At 32.2% G+C, this 18290-nt stretch overlaps 1 protein-coding gene across 2 annotated transcripts in view; it reads right to left on the bottom strand.

Annotated features, from left to right (window-relative positions):
- Positions 1-18290, bottom strand: part of LOC130449310 (uncharacterized) — a 207252-nt gene that overhangs the window by 5985 nt on the left and 182977 nt on the right. For both annotated transcript variants that reach the window (XM_056787043.1, XM_056787045.1), the window contains exons 8-10: positions 16287-17659; positions 3021-3183; positions 290-458 (exon numbers count right to left, since the gene is read on the bottom strand). In XM_056787043.1, the coding sequence (XP_056643021.1) occupies positions 290-458; positions 3021-3183; positions 16287-17659 (1705 nt within the window). The remainder of the gene's footprint in view (positions 1-289; positions 459-3020; positions 3184-16286; positions 17660-18290) is intronic.

The raw sequence follows: 18290 nt of genomic DNA, 5'->3' as shown, positions 1-18290 counted from the left end.
TTTAGTCACCACCTTTCAAGGGTGATAAATCGGAAAAGGGTGGACTGAGAACATTTTGTTATGGAAAAGACCCATGTTAATTTTATACAAGCAATCCCTTCCAGAATTTCGTCGCATGAGTTTAGAAAGACTCATTAATACACTGATCTTCTTAGGCAATATATGGATTTAATACTTTATAGAAAATAATTTGATTTATAGTTGAAAGATGAGAAAAAATATAATTCCCATCATCAACTCTCACTTAATTGTGATATTATCATAGAAAATTCAATATTTTCATATTTACCTGCAGTACTCGTTGAATGTGAGTACATAACATTTATCATCAATACATGCAACACTGTTTGAATCTTTATGCCTGGAAGCAAAAACTTCATCTGGCTGATCAATTGGTAGCCTTCCTTGTTCCGTGTGCTCAGGACGATAATACCACAATAACGACATCATCATTTCACCTAGAAAATTTAAGCGAAAAACGTATAAGTAAACATAACCTAACTTTGATTCTATCAGATATAATACAATTATGAACATAAATGTTATCTTGATAATATTATTAGTAAGGTTTAAGATAGTATGGAATTACTAACATTAATTCTTGTGAGAAGACCTACAAGAATTGGTCAATTCTATCAACGAAATTGGTACCAAATACGGCGCATAAAACCGAACTAATGGTCATAAGCAGACAACAACACGGCGAAGCTCAATTACATGTCAATGGAAATAACATGGAGAGAAGCTAAAACTCGGATAGCAATTGCAAAAACACCTTTTACAAAGTTAAATAAGTTCCTAAACCACCGAGAAGTTACCCTAAGCCTTAGATTGAGGGAGAGAAACTTGTATATTTGGCCAATCCTTTCGTATGGTGTGGACACGTGGTCCCTGAAAATGAGATCCTTAAACAGGATAGAAGCAATGGAAATATGGCTGTTGCGCAGACTTCTACGGATCCCATGGACCGAGCACATGAACGAATTAAGAAGTAGTGAGGAGAATGGGTGTGGAGAGAGAACTGATCGCGGTGATTAAGCAACGAAAAATATCTTATTTGGGACATATCCTGCGAGGACCGAGATATTCAACTCTCAAGCTCATACTGACGGAAGGAGATGACCAGGTCATAAAAAACATTCCTGGATACGGTGCGGCAACAATCTTTCGTCGTGCAGATAGTAGATTAGAAGTTTTGGACAAGAGAACATCTACACGCTGCAAAGTGTATGGTACTTGAAGACGAAGAATTCTTGAGCGATATTTTGATGGTTTACACTTGGTAACTCGAGGGATTAACATTCAAAACCTGTGCTGAAAAAATTTTTCATATGTAAAATGAAGGATCAGTCTTTAAGAATGTTTCTACTAAATTATATTTTCCTCCAACAATTGAGATTTGATTTGAAAAACACAAGCGACGAGTAGAAGGAGACCATTTCAGTAACTTCAATCTATTTTGAGAAATAATTTCAAGAATAATTATGTTCAAGTAGATTGAACGTAAGAACAACAACACGAATACGTTGATAAAAAACTTGTTGCTGGATGGAAACTAATCTTTTTTTTTTCGGAAATGGTTCATTATTTTTTAGATTATAGTACACCAAAGGATTGTTGCTTCTTCTTCAATTTATTTTAGTGCTTCCCCTGCATTATGCAGTTTCTTTAGTCTTATCTTGGGATGTCAATGTCCATCATTCGGCGGATCTCTTTCAAGATCTGCTTGGTGATCTTTTGATAGTTGGCTTCTCCTTGGATGCTTGTTTCATCAGCCGATCCTATACCTTTCTGTTGATATGTGCCGTCCATTCTCGTCTTCTCTTCCGTACCCATCTGACTACATTTGTTATCTGGTCCAGGCCTGTTTAATGTAGGAATTGCATTATTCCGGCTATTGGTCTAAGGATATTTATCTCTGTTGTTCGGACAAGTTGTTTAGTCCTGCTTGTATCCGCTTTCGCTCAGAGACGTAGGTACAGCTGTTTTAAATATACTTGCTTGAGGTGGGCATAAATTTTCTACGTCAAATAAAGTCGCACAAACTTCTAGAGATTCTGGCGACTTTGTTAGCTTATATACGTGCTTTTTGTGGATGTTTGTATCACTTGATGTTATAGTTAAAGTTCATAACTTGTTCCAATTGTAGTATAAATGTAGAATAAATAGACTATCTTTATGATAATAATCTCATGATAGCTCATCTGCTGATCATTCTTCATAATGTTTAATTGGTTTGTAAGCAACTTGGTATGATGATAATGTCAACTGAAAAACTCGTGGTTCATTATTTGATTAATTATATTAATCTAGTTATATTCGATTGTTGGCCAAAGTTATTTTTCAAGACGGAGACAGCTCCTGACTTAACAAACTTTTGGATCAAAATGTCTTTGACGTCTGAAAAATTTCACGTTTGAGAAATCTCATAGGTGAAACCAATATTTTCTTTTGTCACTATGTTTTTTCGAAATAAACTTGTACAACCGCAAGATGGCCCCAATGCATTAATCATATATTGATTAAAGATAAAAATTCGCTTGGTAAAAGTAAAATGGAAAGAAATTCATGAAATCGCAAAGATGATCATAGATAATGAAAGATTATAGATAATCAGATGGATACATGACGTAATAAATGACGTTGTGTGCGTTTGGGAATTTTGAAAGAGAAGATTAAATATTGTAATTGAGATAAAGGGTCTCACAAATGTGTAATTTTGTAAAACAAAGTATTGACTACTTCTTCACAAACAGAGTTTGTTTCTTATACAGCCATTCTTTTTAATTTGTTACATTTCCATATTAAACAACCGATAATTATAAGTAGATAGCAAAATATTTTCCAAAGTAGTTCACTGAAATCTTTTATTAGAGAAAATAGTTAACTAAGCGATTTATTCCATATTCCTTTTTTAATAATTACGTACCCACTTTTTTCAAAAACTTTATTGATTAAGAACAATATATCTGACACAAAAATGTGTTCTGCAAATCTATGACAGTATATTTATCACTCACCATCTTCAGGATTTTCCCAGAGTGCAGCGATTTTTGCTACAAACGGAAGATCATTTTTTCTTGGTCCTGCCTTAAGAAGGACACAGTCTTTGGGAGCAATTTTGTCACCACCTTCATGTCTCATTGCTGGATAACATCTTCTTAATATCGTTAGTTCATCACTCTATAAAAAGAAAATATAGGTTAGATAGAGAATTTTAAAAATTCTTCGATATTATAATTTTATGATTATTATATATAACTCGTCTGTCAAAGCTTCATATATAAATGGCAGAAATATCAAATTATAGGAAAATGGCGAGAATTCTTCAACGAATTATTAAATATAATAAAGCACGTAGAAATGATAAATGAACTGAAGTTCAGGCACAAATGTACGTATACAATTTGATAGCAATATATAGGTGTCGTTCACTTTACCCAGATGGTGAAACCGTGTAAGGTAATAAATGTAAAATTTCTATATCACAATTTATAATCAAATTGTCAATTAAGAAACATTCAATATTTATTTAATACAGTAGTTGACGTTCATAATTAATATTGAGAAATTATAGTTTTAGAGCCCACGGCATATCTTGAAGATTGTCTTCATACACACCGTTAATGTACCACGTTTCAAAAGGAATAGCGGGATTTTGACGTTTTCTAATATTAATTATATTAAATTTACAGTAATAAATTATATATCAAACTCAGTTTTGCTTGTTAGCAGGACTGAACAATCGCGCGCAATGTTTCCAATCATGCAGAGTAGACTGGAGGACAGAAAGGTGTTTGCAATGACGAAATTAGTAATTATTGTGTTCGGTATCAAGTTTTGAGATTTCTTGTAAATTGAGTTCGTTCTGCAACGTATAGAAGATCAGATTATTATTGTGATGAATAACGCTTCAAATCATAGACTTCGGAGCGAACGTAAGGCAATAACGGCTACCTTATTAAGGAATTGTAACAGATACTACAACTAGAGTTAATGGCAACTACAAAACTAAATCGAGTTACGTTACACAATGGTAGATAATGTTGGTTCAAAGTAGGAAATTGAGAAAAGTAGAAACAAGATTTAAGATGTGTTGCATGGTTGCCATTCAAACATGTCCTGAAAAACGTAGAGACTGCAATTATGGATTTTTCAATTGTATATATGTCTTACATTAGTCCATGAAATCTTAAAATCTCTATATTAACTCTGCCTCAATTCTATGAGTCGCAGATACCGCATATACCAAAATTTTATGGTTAAGTATGTTTTTACCGCAATATCTGATAACAAGAACCATCATTTGAAGAAATGAAAAAGAATGTTAAAACAAATACTATAGCTAAGTTCAAGCAAAGTTCAAAAAATTCGTTCGGAAACTTTAATGGATTAATAATTTCTGTAATTATAATTGGGTATTACTTAAGTCGATATAGTTGCTATATAAGTTTGATATAGACAAATAAAAACATATATAATTGGAGATGGGTTTAATATTTTTCAAAATATTCTCTATTAAGATCAATTTTCTTTTGCTTGCGTTTGAACTAATTTTCATTCCGAAAACATGTGATTTGAATGCATCAACCGCTTCTTCTAGTGTAGAAAACGTTGACTTCGCATTTTACTTTTGATCTGCAGGAATAAAAAATCAAAGGGTGCCAAACAAGAACTGTACGGCGGAAGAAGCATCAATTCGATGTTTTGACTGTTTTAACTTTTGCGAGATCATCCACAAAGTGCATATCGCTCATTTCAGCGGTTGTATATATTTTATAATATGAATAAATCAAAATAATAGTAGATGTGTCAACGCAAAAATGACTTACAAGTAATCTCCAAAGTAACTATGTATCGATAATAGAGTTTCATTCTAATAAATTTGAATAAATAAAAATTTCAATATTAAGAAATGTTCTTGAATAAATAGATATTCGAAGCTAAATTTTTATTTCATAAAAGTTAATACGATAAAAAGCATTTTATAATGAAAAAGTTGGAGGTTGCTGATAATTTTAAAATTAATAAGTTAAGGGTTACTAATTCCAACCGCATATAACGTAACAGTAATGATAAAATACTGGTGGTTATGTCTTGTACGGTTGTAAGTTCTTATTTTTACTTAAATTTGAGAAACGGAAAAATTGAAATTTGACTCATCACCTTGTAAGAGAATTTAGGAAAAATCCGTACTGGGTCAAAAAAAAAATATAGAAACGTTCAAAGTTTAAATGCTTTATTTTCTTGTTTGATAATTCCCTTAGTGCGTAACGTAATGGGAAAAAATTTTATCTGTGCCATGTCTTCTTAACAACATTTGTACATTTTGAGAAAGTATATACACTTTATAATTCAAAATTCATAATTTATTTTTGTAAATTTTAAGGAAAATAAAATTCTTTGGTAGTCCATAAATTGTATTTGACTCGATCAGGTGCATATAGAGCAGTGTTTCCCAACGTGGTGCCCACTCCCCACGGGGAGCGATGCTATATTTCGGTGCCAAATTTAATTAGGTATAATCTGGCTTGATATGACCAAAATATCAACTGGGTATTGGCGTCGTTGAGTAAACAACCCTGCGGGATACCCGGGCTTCTTGCTGTAGTATTTCAGAGCTTACAGTTGGTGTTAATTTGAAATAAGATTACTTACAAACTGTTGTAAAAGCTCCCTTATTTAATAAATATACAAATTATATAGATATCATTGGTATGTACTTGATTTTATTTATTTATCTTTGAATAACTAAATATATTAAATCAATAAACAAATAAAAGTTTTGTCGATGCAAAAGCTATAATAAATGGTTTCATTACTTTTACTGAGTTGAACTGTTTCTTGGCTCCAAAAATGAGAAGTGACTCACACCGCTTTACTTTATTATTGTCAATCATTTGAATATTCTATCTGCTAAGAAAGTATTGCTGATTCAAGACAAATCGATTTATTCTGGTATATCAAATATGCAGAATCAAGAAGACCTCAAAGAATTGCAAAATGATTAGTCAGTTGAAGATATAAAAGGAGGAAAGTTATGACTTTGTGAGGAAACAGATATCAAACACTCGAAATAATTTAAATGTGCAATGAAACTATTGCTACCGTTTCCATTTTCGTATTAAGCTGAATGTGGAATAGGTGCTGTAAATTATTTACTGGTAAAAAAAGAAATATAACACAACGCACAACAGACTTTAGACTGAGCTCACCAAATTGGAACCTAATATAAAATCTCTATGCAGCAAGCATCAAGCATAAAGATCTCAGTAAATTGAAATAATAAATTAAGATACAGAAATTTCAATTCTAATTATTTGTAATTTGAATTCCAGTTTTTCATTATATATTTCGAAAATTTAGTTACTACTTACAGTTTTTCGAACACAATAGATCCTTTGGGTCGTAGTGTATATGACACCTCATCTACTGTGCTTAGTTAACAATTACCTATTTAAAGTTTCTTAAGAGAACAATTAAATATTTTATGTGTGTTACACAGGGGGGCATAAGAATGCTAGAAAGACTAAAGTGGGGCGCTGCACTTATCTAGAGGGTAAATAGTACAAAATCCAAGGCAAAAAATATCCAACAGGTGAGAAACAGGGGTTGTAATACGTCAATATTGCCACAAACTTTCTTAATAATCTGCATTTAGAGAAAAAAATTGTTTACCAAAGGGCTGAAAGCAAACAAATTTTGAGTTTAAAATAAGAACGTCTATTCTTATAGAATAAAAATGGAAAATGTTGTCTAAAATTAATCGTTTTTTCACAAAACGCGATTTAAAGCCAGTATGTAATGTTGCCTTTTTATTTTCCTGCCACTGCGGGATTGATGCACTATGGGAAAACAAGCTTTAGTAACTTTGTTGAGAGTCATCGTAGAGACAAGCATCTAAGAACGTTTTATTTCTCATAATCTATAGTTTATTTTCCAATGAAAGTTTTCTGCGAATGCCATCGAAGAACTAGTTTTTTATTAGTTTTGAATATGGAAGAGTAGGGGACCGAAACAGAGATCCGAAAGAATTACATTCATGTTATGTCTTATTGTTCATTACATACTGTTTCAAGCGTAATTAAAAAAATTATTTCAACTTTTTAGTTTGATGTGCTTTAAAAGCGCGTTTTTTAGTTTTCCTAAACCATATTTTTCATTTTTTGGTGTCATATGAAAGCGTGTTTTTTGGTTTTTTTAAATTATATTTATTTTCCACTTTTTAGTTCGATTTATTGTTACAGTCATTAGTATTGTAAATCTCCAACCGAGGGCAAACAGTTGTAAAATTGTAAAATTTGTTTCGATGTAAATTTGCAGTGATAGTTTCTAAAAATTTCACAGCGTGAACGGGATTTGAAGCGACTACCGGCAAATCCGGAGGTTGACGCCTTAGCCCACTACTCAGCTAACGAACGCATTCAAAGTGGTGGGATATACGAACAGTAATAAGCTACAAAGAAGAGTTACAAACAAACAAGCTCACAAACAAACCCACATACAAGTGAAGCTAATATAAGCATTTTAAAAAGATGAGAACTTCGACTATATCTAGGGCATACCTAAGTGTTTATATTCAAGTATTGAATATTTTTAAGAAACTATTATGTTATTTTAGATTCTCTTTTTAAAAAAATAGATTAAGTGGGCCTGGGACTATTTCGCATATACACTACTAAACATATTAGACGTAGTACAGAATGATTTATTGCCCCAAATATCTGCGATTATTTATAGAATAAAATACAATTTATTTAAAGAATGTTATAAAAGAAATCAAATAAACCATCCACAACATGGTCGATATTTTAAATGTTAAAGACTCCTTTAAAAATCAATAAAATCAAAGGGCACAAGGTTAAAAAATCTAGAATTTTGGCAACAGATCACTTGGTAACATTTTTAGATTTCTGATTCGACATTTCTAATGATTGAAGTAAGTACAATTTCCAATATTAAATACCTATATTTCATTTATAAACAGTTTTCAATGAATTTCATATAAAAAATTCTACTTTATCCTCAGCAAAATGTTATTCTATTGCGTTTGTATTCTCAAATTTCGAAACTCCGTAACGTAATTGCTAGAGTGCAAGACTCAGACAATATTCACACACAAGCGACAATACACACACTTGATATTTAAATAACGAGTTCCTCTGTTTTTAATCAATATATATATACAGGGTGAGTCGGGAGGAGCGCACCAAACTCCGGGAGTGTATTACACCTACAAGTGAAAATAATGTAAAAAAACTCATATGTGTTTATCCGATTTTCATTTGTTTTCAAGCTAGTAAATAGTAAAACCATTCAGTTATCTTTTCTGCAACAATAGTACACGAACGGGAAGGTACATTTTCATTATGGACGAACAAATGCCGTCGTTTTTACACCGTTATTACAACTAATAAATGAAATGAAACCCCAATTACTATAATTTAATTGTCCGTAAAAAAACGATTTTTGCTTTCTTTTGATCGTATTCTTCGGATGAAGTGCTTTGTTTCGCCTTGTTGTTGTTTTCTGGGATATAATCGTGTATCCAAATTTCTTCTACCGTAACATCGACGGAAAAATTCAGATGACGTCGGAAAATTGAATTTTTAATAGGAGCAAGTTTATAATCGGCGTTAAAGATATTTCATTTTCCATTTCATTCCTGTATTTTTATTCTACGTACCTGTGCTATTTTTTTATATGAAATAACATACATTAAATACAAAATTTTACTTTAAAACTCTCTAATAGATCGTACCACGTTAAAAAAAGCACCAAGTACCTCATGGATGTGCATATCATGTTGAATACATTTTCTTTAACTTTTAGAATGGCGAATTTTTTGGAATGATGATTTTTGGAAACACGAGGAACATTTTTATAATAATTTTAAAATCCACAGTTTTGGTTAGAGCTATTTTTTTCATAAAAAACAATTTTGTATTAGAAAATTTTAACTTCGACCTGAATAACGTTTTTAATATACATGGGGATTATATTTTTATTGGTGTACCCGAGGTCTCTCGAAATTTCTATTTTCACTGGACTATTATTGATAATATGGCATTGCATGCAAGGCATTTCATATGCTATTTGCATATAGTGATGATTGGAAACTGACTTAAACTAATCGTCGTTTCGAAATTATTGAATATACTATTACGGACGATGCAATAGCAACTTTGTGCTTGGAAGGACGTAAATATGGAAACTACACAAATTGACCATATATAAGATTATTGGAAAACAGATTCAATGTTTGGTTTACGCGGATTTCAGACAATATCGATAGAAATTCGTTTCTAAATAGGGTATCCACACGTTGCACAAATTTCAGATTAGGTTACAAAACTTCCAAAGGATCAACTGTATAAATAATAGGTACGGTAATTTTGTTTATCGAGCAGGTATATGAAATATATTACACAGGACGCGAGATTAGTTTGGATGAATTGATGGTATTGTAGCAAGGATGGCTCAAACAGTATTAAATACTAAATAAACAAGATTAATATAATATCAAATTATACAGGATCATAACACTTTATAATATGGATTTGAAATTTATAGTTCAAACAGACATCTGGGTTGATTCCGATGGAAAAGAATATGTTCATATCGAGGAAATGTTGTTTCTAGAAGATAGCACACAGAACATACCCTAAGAAGAAATGCAAAACAATTAGTTGTTATTCAGTAGAAGGAACATGCCGGATTTTCGATGTCCGTGCCCTCGATGGTACGTGACAGAACTAATCTATTTTCGCGGTTCATTTAAATTTACAACTGTATTTTATGTTATTCATAACCAACCAGTTCCAATTTCGCAGTTTCCTAAATTCACGATAGAAAGCATCTAAGAACTGGGAAACTTTTATGCACGAAATAATATTTATATAAAGTTTCAATTAAAACAAGGAAAATTAGTGGATATGATATCACTTTTAAAACAAAAACTGAAATAATTCATATTTTTCTAACAAAGTGAAAAGTGTAATATGTAAATAAATACTAAACAGAAATAAAACAGTAGTTCAGTTGGTCAGATTGCACATCATAAGTGAGTAAAGAACATGTTTTTAAATTTTGATATTTTTAAGGTTGTATTCGGATAAACTAGATACAAACGATTTCCTTAGGTGTTAATTTGTTCTTACTAGTACCAGCTACAGTCAAAAAACCCGATTTTTATTGGTCAAAACTATCAATTTTCTCTATAACAATGGAGTCTGAAAATTCACTTGAAAACTCCAATGGCTCTCCTATAGGTAAATTGCCAGATGTTGAGATATGAACACATGGACTATCAACTTGATGCTCTTCGTCAATCATATCAGTGTCAACTATACCTGTATTTACAGCATATGAATGTTGGTTTACTATATAGTCATGAACTTTGGCATAACTGTGATCTTCATAGATGGAAATAGACAATAAAGGCAAATGAGAGGTAGGAATGGATGGGATAGCTTTATACTTCAAATATTGTCTATTAAAATTTGTAAATATAAACCGTGAAACCGGTCCTGTTCTGATACGTTATTGGATTTAAAATTTGGCGAATGCGGCGACTATTTGTATTTATTTTGAGCTAATTATATGAAACAGACAGACAGTTTCTAAGAAAACCATTTTGGTATGTTTACGGCAAACCAGAGAATTCCAGAAGTTGAAGGATCTAGAGTGTGCTTTTGTATATATAAAGCGATAGCCTAGTAGCCTAAGAAAGTCAATAATTTATCATAGTGAAAGTATCGGTGCAGCGACGAGTGATCAAGGAAGCTTACTTGAATAAATTAAATGTTAAGTTAGTAAATGAATATGAGTGAATATTTTAGCGAATATTATTGAATAGTTAATGTATAAATAAATTACGTAAGTTAAACCTAATATAGGGCGTATGTCTAAATATATACCAAGGTATTTATTCTTCATGATTTCTGATTTCCACACAAGCGATAATTTGATGCTAAGGATCGAATTTTACAAAATTCTTTCCTTTTAGAACACACATCAGGAAAGCGTCTGGGAAATTTAAGCAAATGACAATTTATCTTGACAATTGACATTGACAGTAATGACACACGATTGGTAAGCGGCAGAACTAAATTTGTGTTGCTGAAATTTAGATGCAAGCCGACGTTCTTATTGGGTATGTACTGTGGAGACACCATATTTGTGCTCCAATCATCAGTTATGAACTCGTGAAATGTTTTGCCGAGAGACAATTACAAAAAAAATGAAATATATTCTCGAAAGAGGTTAACAAAGAAAATTAAGTACTGTATCAAAGTATGCTAATAGAGATGATTGCAAAATGACAAGGTAATCAATATAAAATAGTTGTCAAATGATATGGCGGAAAACACCAATAAAAAAAATTTTTTTACCTGTAATTTAATATAATATTATCATGGCAGGTATTGAAAAGCTAGTTGCTCATTATCCATGTGCAATTCTAATTTTTGTTTATATGAGAATAATAGGTTATTTAAAGTTTTTACATATTTTTATAGTGTTGGTGCTGGTATTTTGAGAACCACTAATCTGATACAAATTTGGCAGGTGATAGTTGATGTTACATTTTTGTGAAGAGAGTTTTATTACTCAGTGTTTCCTTTAAAAGTTATAAACGTGAAATTTCTAATATGTGATACTTTTTTAGTAAATAAAAGACTGTGTAGTCTTAGTATGAAAATTTACGCGGTGGAAAAACTCACTAGAAAAGTCGATGAAACTTTGCAATTGATCGAGATAAATCGGCAACAGTCGCGACATCGCTGATACCATTAAATATTGGTGTACAAAATCCAATCAACCGTATCTCAAAATACAATTAAATTGAGTCATTTCTCACAAGATAAATAACGAACGATGTAAAATGGATGAAATATATGAATGTTGAATGCATATTGTCGTGGTCAGAGCGTGGTGAATGTAGTAATGCAGGGCCTGATTAAAGAACCGTAAGTTGATATTATGTGTATAGTGTGAGTAGAAGGAAATTAGATACTATGAAATAGTATCGAACCTGATCAAACAGCCGATTCAATACTATACTGTCATCAATTTACAACATAACAGAAGCGAATTCAAAAAAGGGCACCGAGGTGTTCAATATAATAGCAGGCCACAAACATTTGTGAGTCACTAAAAGTTAACCGAAATTAGTTGGAAAATTTCACAACCTCCACCATTTAATCGAGCTATTACACTGATATCTATAATTTGTTTCGGTCTTTGAAAAACTGATTTTATGGAAAAATATTACGCAATAAAGAAATCGTTGAGGAAAATAATGGTACATAATTATTTGAATAGTAGATTTTTAGTAAGTAAATATTTTTTTCAAAAAGTGAATAAGAATAAGAAACTACTTTTCAGATGACCCCATTTGTCACCGATGACTACCGTGTATTCGTTGTTATAGGAAGAATACAGAGACAGTCATCTTTTCTTTGTGCTCCTGTGTGTGATCAGTCTGAATTTGGAAATGTACTGAGTACAAGGAGAAAAGAGTCGGAGAAATTCCAAGAAAGCAATGCAGACGTTGCTATTCCCAAATGAAACGTAAAGTTACAATATATGTTTGCAAACTTTGTAAATGATCTCACAGTTACTGCATAAATTGTTGAAATAAATAAAAGTTCTTTATGAATTTCTTGGCAAATTCCGTTGTAATATGTAATAAATATTTATAGAAAATTAAACGTACGTCACTTATTTTTCTTTCTTTGATTTATTTATTACAATCCAAACGGCAGCGCATAATGTGACATTTGGTTGAAATTGTGACGTGTAGTCCAAATCACGCCGGATTATAAAATTCTTTTTTCCACGTCCGTTATAATATTCACGGTTTTTTTTATTCATTTGCATTCATAAAGAATGTAATTCCTGAATCGGTCAAAAAGTGTGTAAAATGTACCGCAGCGGTTCATTTTTTCACGCTTTTGCGTTAAACAAAGTGCCGTAACGTGTCTAATTAAAATGAGTGAAGTTTATTATTAGTGATGAAAAGTACTAGTGAAGGAAGTTTAAACTGCAGCGACTATGAATCTTATCCCTGAGAAATCCAGGGAACATTATTTAAAGGAATATTATTCTTTATAATGGTGTGGCGTATTAAAAAAGCCATAAGCAGTTTCACAGAAAGAGTGTTACTAGCTTACTTTAAAACTAAATCCAAAATGTGAAAGTTTTTAACACTTTGGTCGACTTATTCAAAACTGAAAGGCACCCTAATAGTAAATGGTAAATACTCGAAACTCGTTGCAAACATACTTGAAAAATAAATCAGTTGGTTATAGACCCAAAAAATCTAAAACATTTTCCCCCGTGAAATTAATAAGTTTCTGTTGACGATCATTATTTTATTCATAAGATACGACAGCAAAAAATTCAGATATTCAGTTTGCTTAAATATTCGGAATCGCAGGAGCTCTGCGGAGGGACGCATTATATAAAATGAAGTATAACGATATTAATAATATCGAAAATGTCTTAATTATCACAGTATCTGACAGAAAAACTCATGTTCAACGTCGATTTACTGTTATTAATGAAATATCTGACAATAGATTAAACTTCGGCGTCTCTATTAGTGAATTCCAGTGGTGATATAATTCAACTAAAGAAGCACGAAGCAAGTGGGTGGAAATCCAACACAGTTGCGGAGGGTTACGTAGACGGTTCAATGAAAAACAAAATGCATTCCGCATTCCCAAAAATTTTAACAGGAACAACTAGTTCCACATTAAGCAACATTCAATAAGTACTAATACCAACTATAGACCATATAACTTCTTTGAACTCGTTAAATGTTGTCAATTCAAGTACCAATAGTAATGTAACTTTTTCTTCATTTCAAATTAATAATGCTCACAGTTGTACTTTCAATATTACTATTACAAAATATTTTGTTGAATTTTTTTAAGTCTACGGACATAGAAAAAATTTTATATGATACTACTTTTTTTCACTCGTAGGAATTGCTGCCAAACTGTCCTACTCGTAAAAAAAGTATTATTTTACTCACTTGTTGCATAAATAACTATTATAAAACTATATGTATATGGCAAAATACTTATAGTAAAATCATGAAAATTTCTACTTTTGGGGTTTCGGATACGATCTTTTTAAATAAAATATTTTTAAAGATGGCCGACTCCGGTTCTAACTTTGTTATTTACACACATTTACCTGTATATTAATACATTTTTGAAATCTACGTAAAATTCTAGTATATTTTCGAAAAATGCATACTTTTTGAGTTATTAATTTTTTTGTAATAAAATTCTTGTTGCGGACCTTTAGAAATTATTTTTCTATTTCAAGATTATGTAAATTTGATTTTAATACAAGGTAAAATTTTTTACAAGAACATGTACTTTATTTGCAGTAAGATATCCAGATAGACCACGATCGAAATCGCACATTGTTAGAAGAATCCTTAACAATTTGAAGCTATTCATTTCATTTTAAGCAAAAGTTAATCGAATTAAACCATTTGTGACAATAATAAGATATGCTGAAAAATTTTATGGAGAATTAAAAGCCAAAGGAAAAAAGTCTGATGTTTTAAATTAAATGTTCAAAATTGCTTCCTTGAACTTCAATGCATTTTCCAACCCTTCACAGTACGCCTTCATTCGTCGCACGGCTATCATCTATCATCACGAAATTTCAAATTCTTAGCTCACAATCTTCTCTAGCTGTTAAGGCTTGTCAAGAACCTCTTGTTTTATGTAACCCCGATTATTATTTGCTAACCACCTGTCTTCAAATTGCTTTTCTAAAAATGTATTCATGACGATTGAATTGTGAGCAGGACCACCGTCATGGCAAGCGGTCTAAATAATTTTGTTTTAAATTTTTTAAAATATCGAGATATCTTTCGCATAAAATAATGTCAGTCATGATAATGAAAGCATTTTTGCCCTCGCTTTTACAGAGAGTGAAAGTGCAGCTTTATCAATGCACGAATCCTCAACTTTCTGCTCGAAATTGGTGCAAAAGATACGCACTTTGGACCAAGGTATGAAGAAAAAGTTGGTAAATCAAATTATCTTCAAAAAATATTTATTATTCAAAAAGAAAGGGTGTGGACTAGGCCTTTTGAGGCATACACTCTAAGATATTTACTTAGTACTCTTGATACATAAATAACTATGTTTGGAAAGGTTTCCGTATTAAGAACAAACGAACTTGATCGCGATGGAATTTTGAAAATTCAGTTCTCACTTTAGAGCCATTATCAAGAGAGGGGCAAGGGTAATGTGTTTATTCGTTCATTGATAAGAAGTTATCCGATTCCGTGGTATCAATCTGTCTACTCCACGCAACGAATCACCCCTTTTTGGTTGATTCCAAGGTCTCAACCTGCCTACTCCTTGGAATTTCACCAAAGAAGTGACGGTTGAAACAAAAAATATAAAGTGATTTTAATGAAAATAAGCGATAAAGTATTCACCATCGACAACACCGGGATCACTAATACTATCACTGCTGCTCTTGAGCTAACCGTTGAGCTAGCTCCTGGACCTTGTAAATATAGGGACCTATTGGCAGATTTTGTCTTTATGGCGCGCGTGGCAAGTACATTATTGGCAGGAGGGGTTAATAAATGTGAGGGCGTCGATTTTTCGGGGGGTTTTAGAAGACATGCTATTGTTGGCATTGTAGCAGGCCGAAGATGCATCGGAAAGATATGAAATCCCAAAGAGTAAGCAGATTGAGACTTTGGAATCAACCAAAAAAAGGTAATCTGTTATGTGGAGTATGCAACTTGAGACCATGGAATCGGATTACTTCCTAACAATGAACGAATAATCACCCTACCCTCACTCTCTCTTGATAATAGCATCAAAGTAGGAGCAGAAACGTCGAGAATTTTAAAAACTCCTAGTTCTTTTGTTCATAAATAACTATATGTATCAATATTGTTTTAATCATATGTTTGTCTTCTGGATGCATTCTAGTTCTACGTGGATGACAATAATTATCAATTTAAATCTAACGTGTGCAAGTATTTTGCTAGCAAAATATTATATTTGAAAATAGGGTGGTGATAATTTATGTTTGTCGATGTATATTGAATCGATAAATCAAAAAGATTAATATATATTTTCTGACAGTGTGTATCCACCTGCAATATAAACAGTTATTTAATTCTTGACCACAATCAATTGTTGCGGTTATTCGACCTTCACGCCCTTATTACAGTTTTCATTCATCAATTTACCTCAAAATAATATGTTTATGTGTGATAAAAATTAACTTACATTTAAAAATACTTTAGCTTCGAACGGTTCTCCTTCCCACGTCCATCCGTTTGACCATTTTGGTACGTTTAATGGTTTCTTGATAGGTGTTACTGCAATTTCACTGCATTTTGATTTTCTTCTGGTTATTTCCGTTTTCTTGGAGTTGGTCTTGAATTTTTTAGATACCACACCTTTATTTGTACTTTTTTTGTTTATCACCGGTTTGTTCGTTTGTTGTTTACCGCACTTTTCGGTTTTAGCGGTATTTTCTTCGCGTGTCCTTAAGCAAACGACACTAATTACACTTTCTATGGTTCGTTCTATATTATTTTTCGCGAGCGTTTTATCTTCCGGCGCGGATATGGATTTAGAATTGACTTTGTTAACCGACAACAATTTCTTTTCTTTGGTTTTAGTAGAAGGATGAAATCCTGATTTACAGTTCGAATTATTTGTTTGTGTTAATTTTGAGAATTTTTGTCGCTTAATTGTGTTCCCATTGTTAAGAGTTTTATTCGTTCGCTTTCTTAACTTTAATTTTGTTTCTCTAGCTTTAGATAGCTGAGACATTTCTCCTAGAAGTTTCCGTTTACCGTTATTAATTCTGACAGTATTTGTTTCTTTCTTAATTAGTAATTTGTAGGACCCACATTTTTGTTTCTTCTCCACTGGTACCACTTCTGGGCTAGGTTCTTTTTCTGAAAGCATGGATAGTTTTCGTTTCATGTTTTTGACTTTAACATTCTCTGCCACTGTATTAATAACGGGAGGAAGCGGATTTAGTGGATCTTTCTGAGGTTCTTCTATTATTGTTTCTTCTTTCGGTTGTACCGATATTTCAGGCTGAGATTCTTCTTGTTTCATTTCTTCAATCTTCGTGCACGGATGTTGCAAATTCTCTAAGAACTTCTTTCCTTCGCCATCGGTGATTTCTCTTTTTTCTTCTGCTACCTGTTCTTGAGGACTCTCAATTTCCCGTTTAACGAAATCTTGTGAATTGCCACACATCAATAACATGGTGTTTTGCTGTAAGTTGGCTGCTATATTGTTTCTTACCATTGCTTTTCCAATTCGAGCTTTCCTTTTCTTCTCTGTTTTACACTGTTCTTGATTATTAACTAAATCGGATTCCTGTTTCGTCGGAACCGGTGGTGGAGCTTGATAAGTCGCACCGGCTGGTGATGGTGGAGGTGGCATGCCAGCTGACCCTCTTGCAGGACTAGGAGGACCCGTTGCACTTGCGGGTTCAAGAGGAAGTGCCAAAGCTACTGGCGGTAAAGGCATCGATTCGTTTGAAATATTAGACCTCTTACAATCACCAGTAAGAGGTCCAGTATGTACGTTTTTTGGACACGATTGCATTGGACAGGGACAGCTACTTTGATATGCATCTGAAAAAAAAACACTAATAAAAACATCGTTCAATTTTTTTATATTATTATATTTTATATCACAATATCTTCAGAGTGGTTTTTGTGTTATCGTCTGTTCTCATAAAAAAAATAAGAAGGTACCCAAAAAATAGTTTTTCTTCTTCTATATTTTTGAGCATACATTAGAAGACGTGTTTTTTGCCTTATGCCTTTTTGAACAAGATAATATACGACTACGTGTAACCAGAATTACCTTGGTTTAATTTGTGGACAAATTAAGTCGATTGATTAACAAAACACATCAAGGACACAGATGCTTTTCGACATGACATACAATTTTCCTTGAATGAGATATCTTAAGAAAATATCTAATATCTTATTAAGGATATACCCGACATATTCGTATATAAGGTCGAATAAGACATCGGGGAAGTATAACACAATAATTTTTCCTTTTTTTTCCTAGGGTTGTATTTTTCTCAAATTTTAATCGATTGCTCGACTAATGCTAAGTCACAGTAATTCAATAATACTGGGTGCTATGTTTTCGGTTACTTTGTATAACAAATAAATGACAAACAGGGTACAGGTAAAAAGTTATCTCGTAGAAAAAATCACGTTATGTCATTTATTATTAAATAAACGTAAA

Source organism: Diorhabda sublineata, chromosome 10 (genome assembly GCF_026230105.1).
Source record: "Diorhabda sublineata isolate icDioSubl1.1 chromosome 10, icDioSubl1.1, whole genome shotgun sequence".
Classification (NCBI taxonomy): Eukaryota; Metazoa; Arthropoda; class Insecta; order Coleoptera; family Chrysomelidae; genus Diorhabda; species Diorhabda sublineata.
Note: the sequence above shows the minus strand (reverse complement) of the source record. Positions and strands in the feature narration are given on the sequence as shown.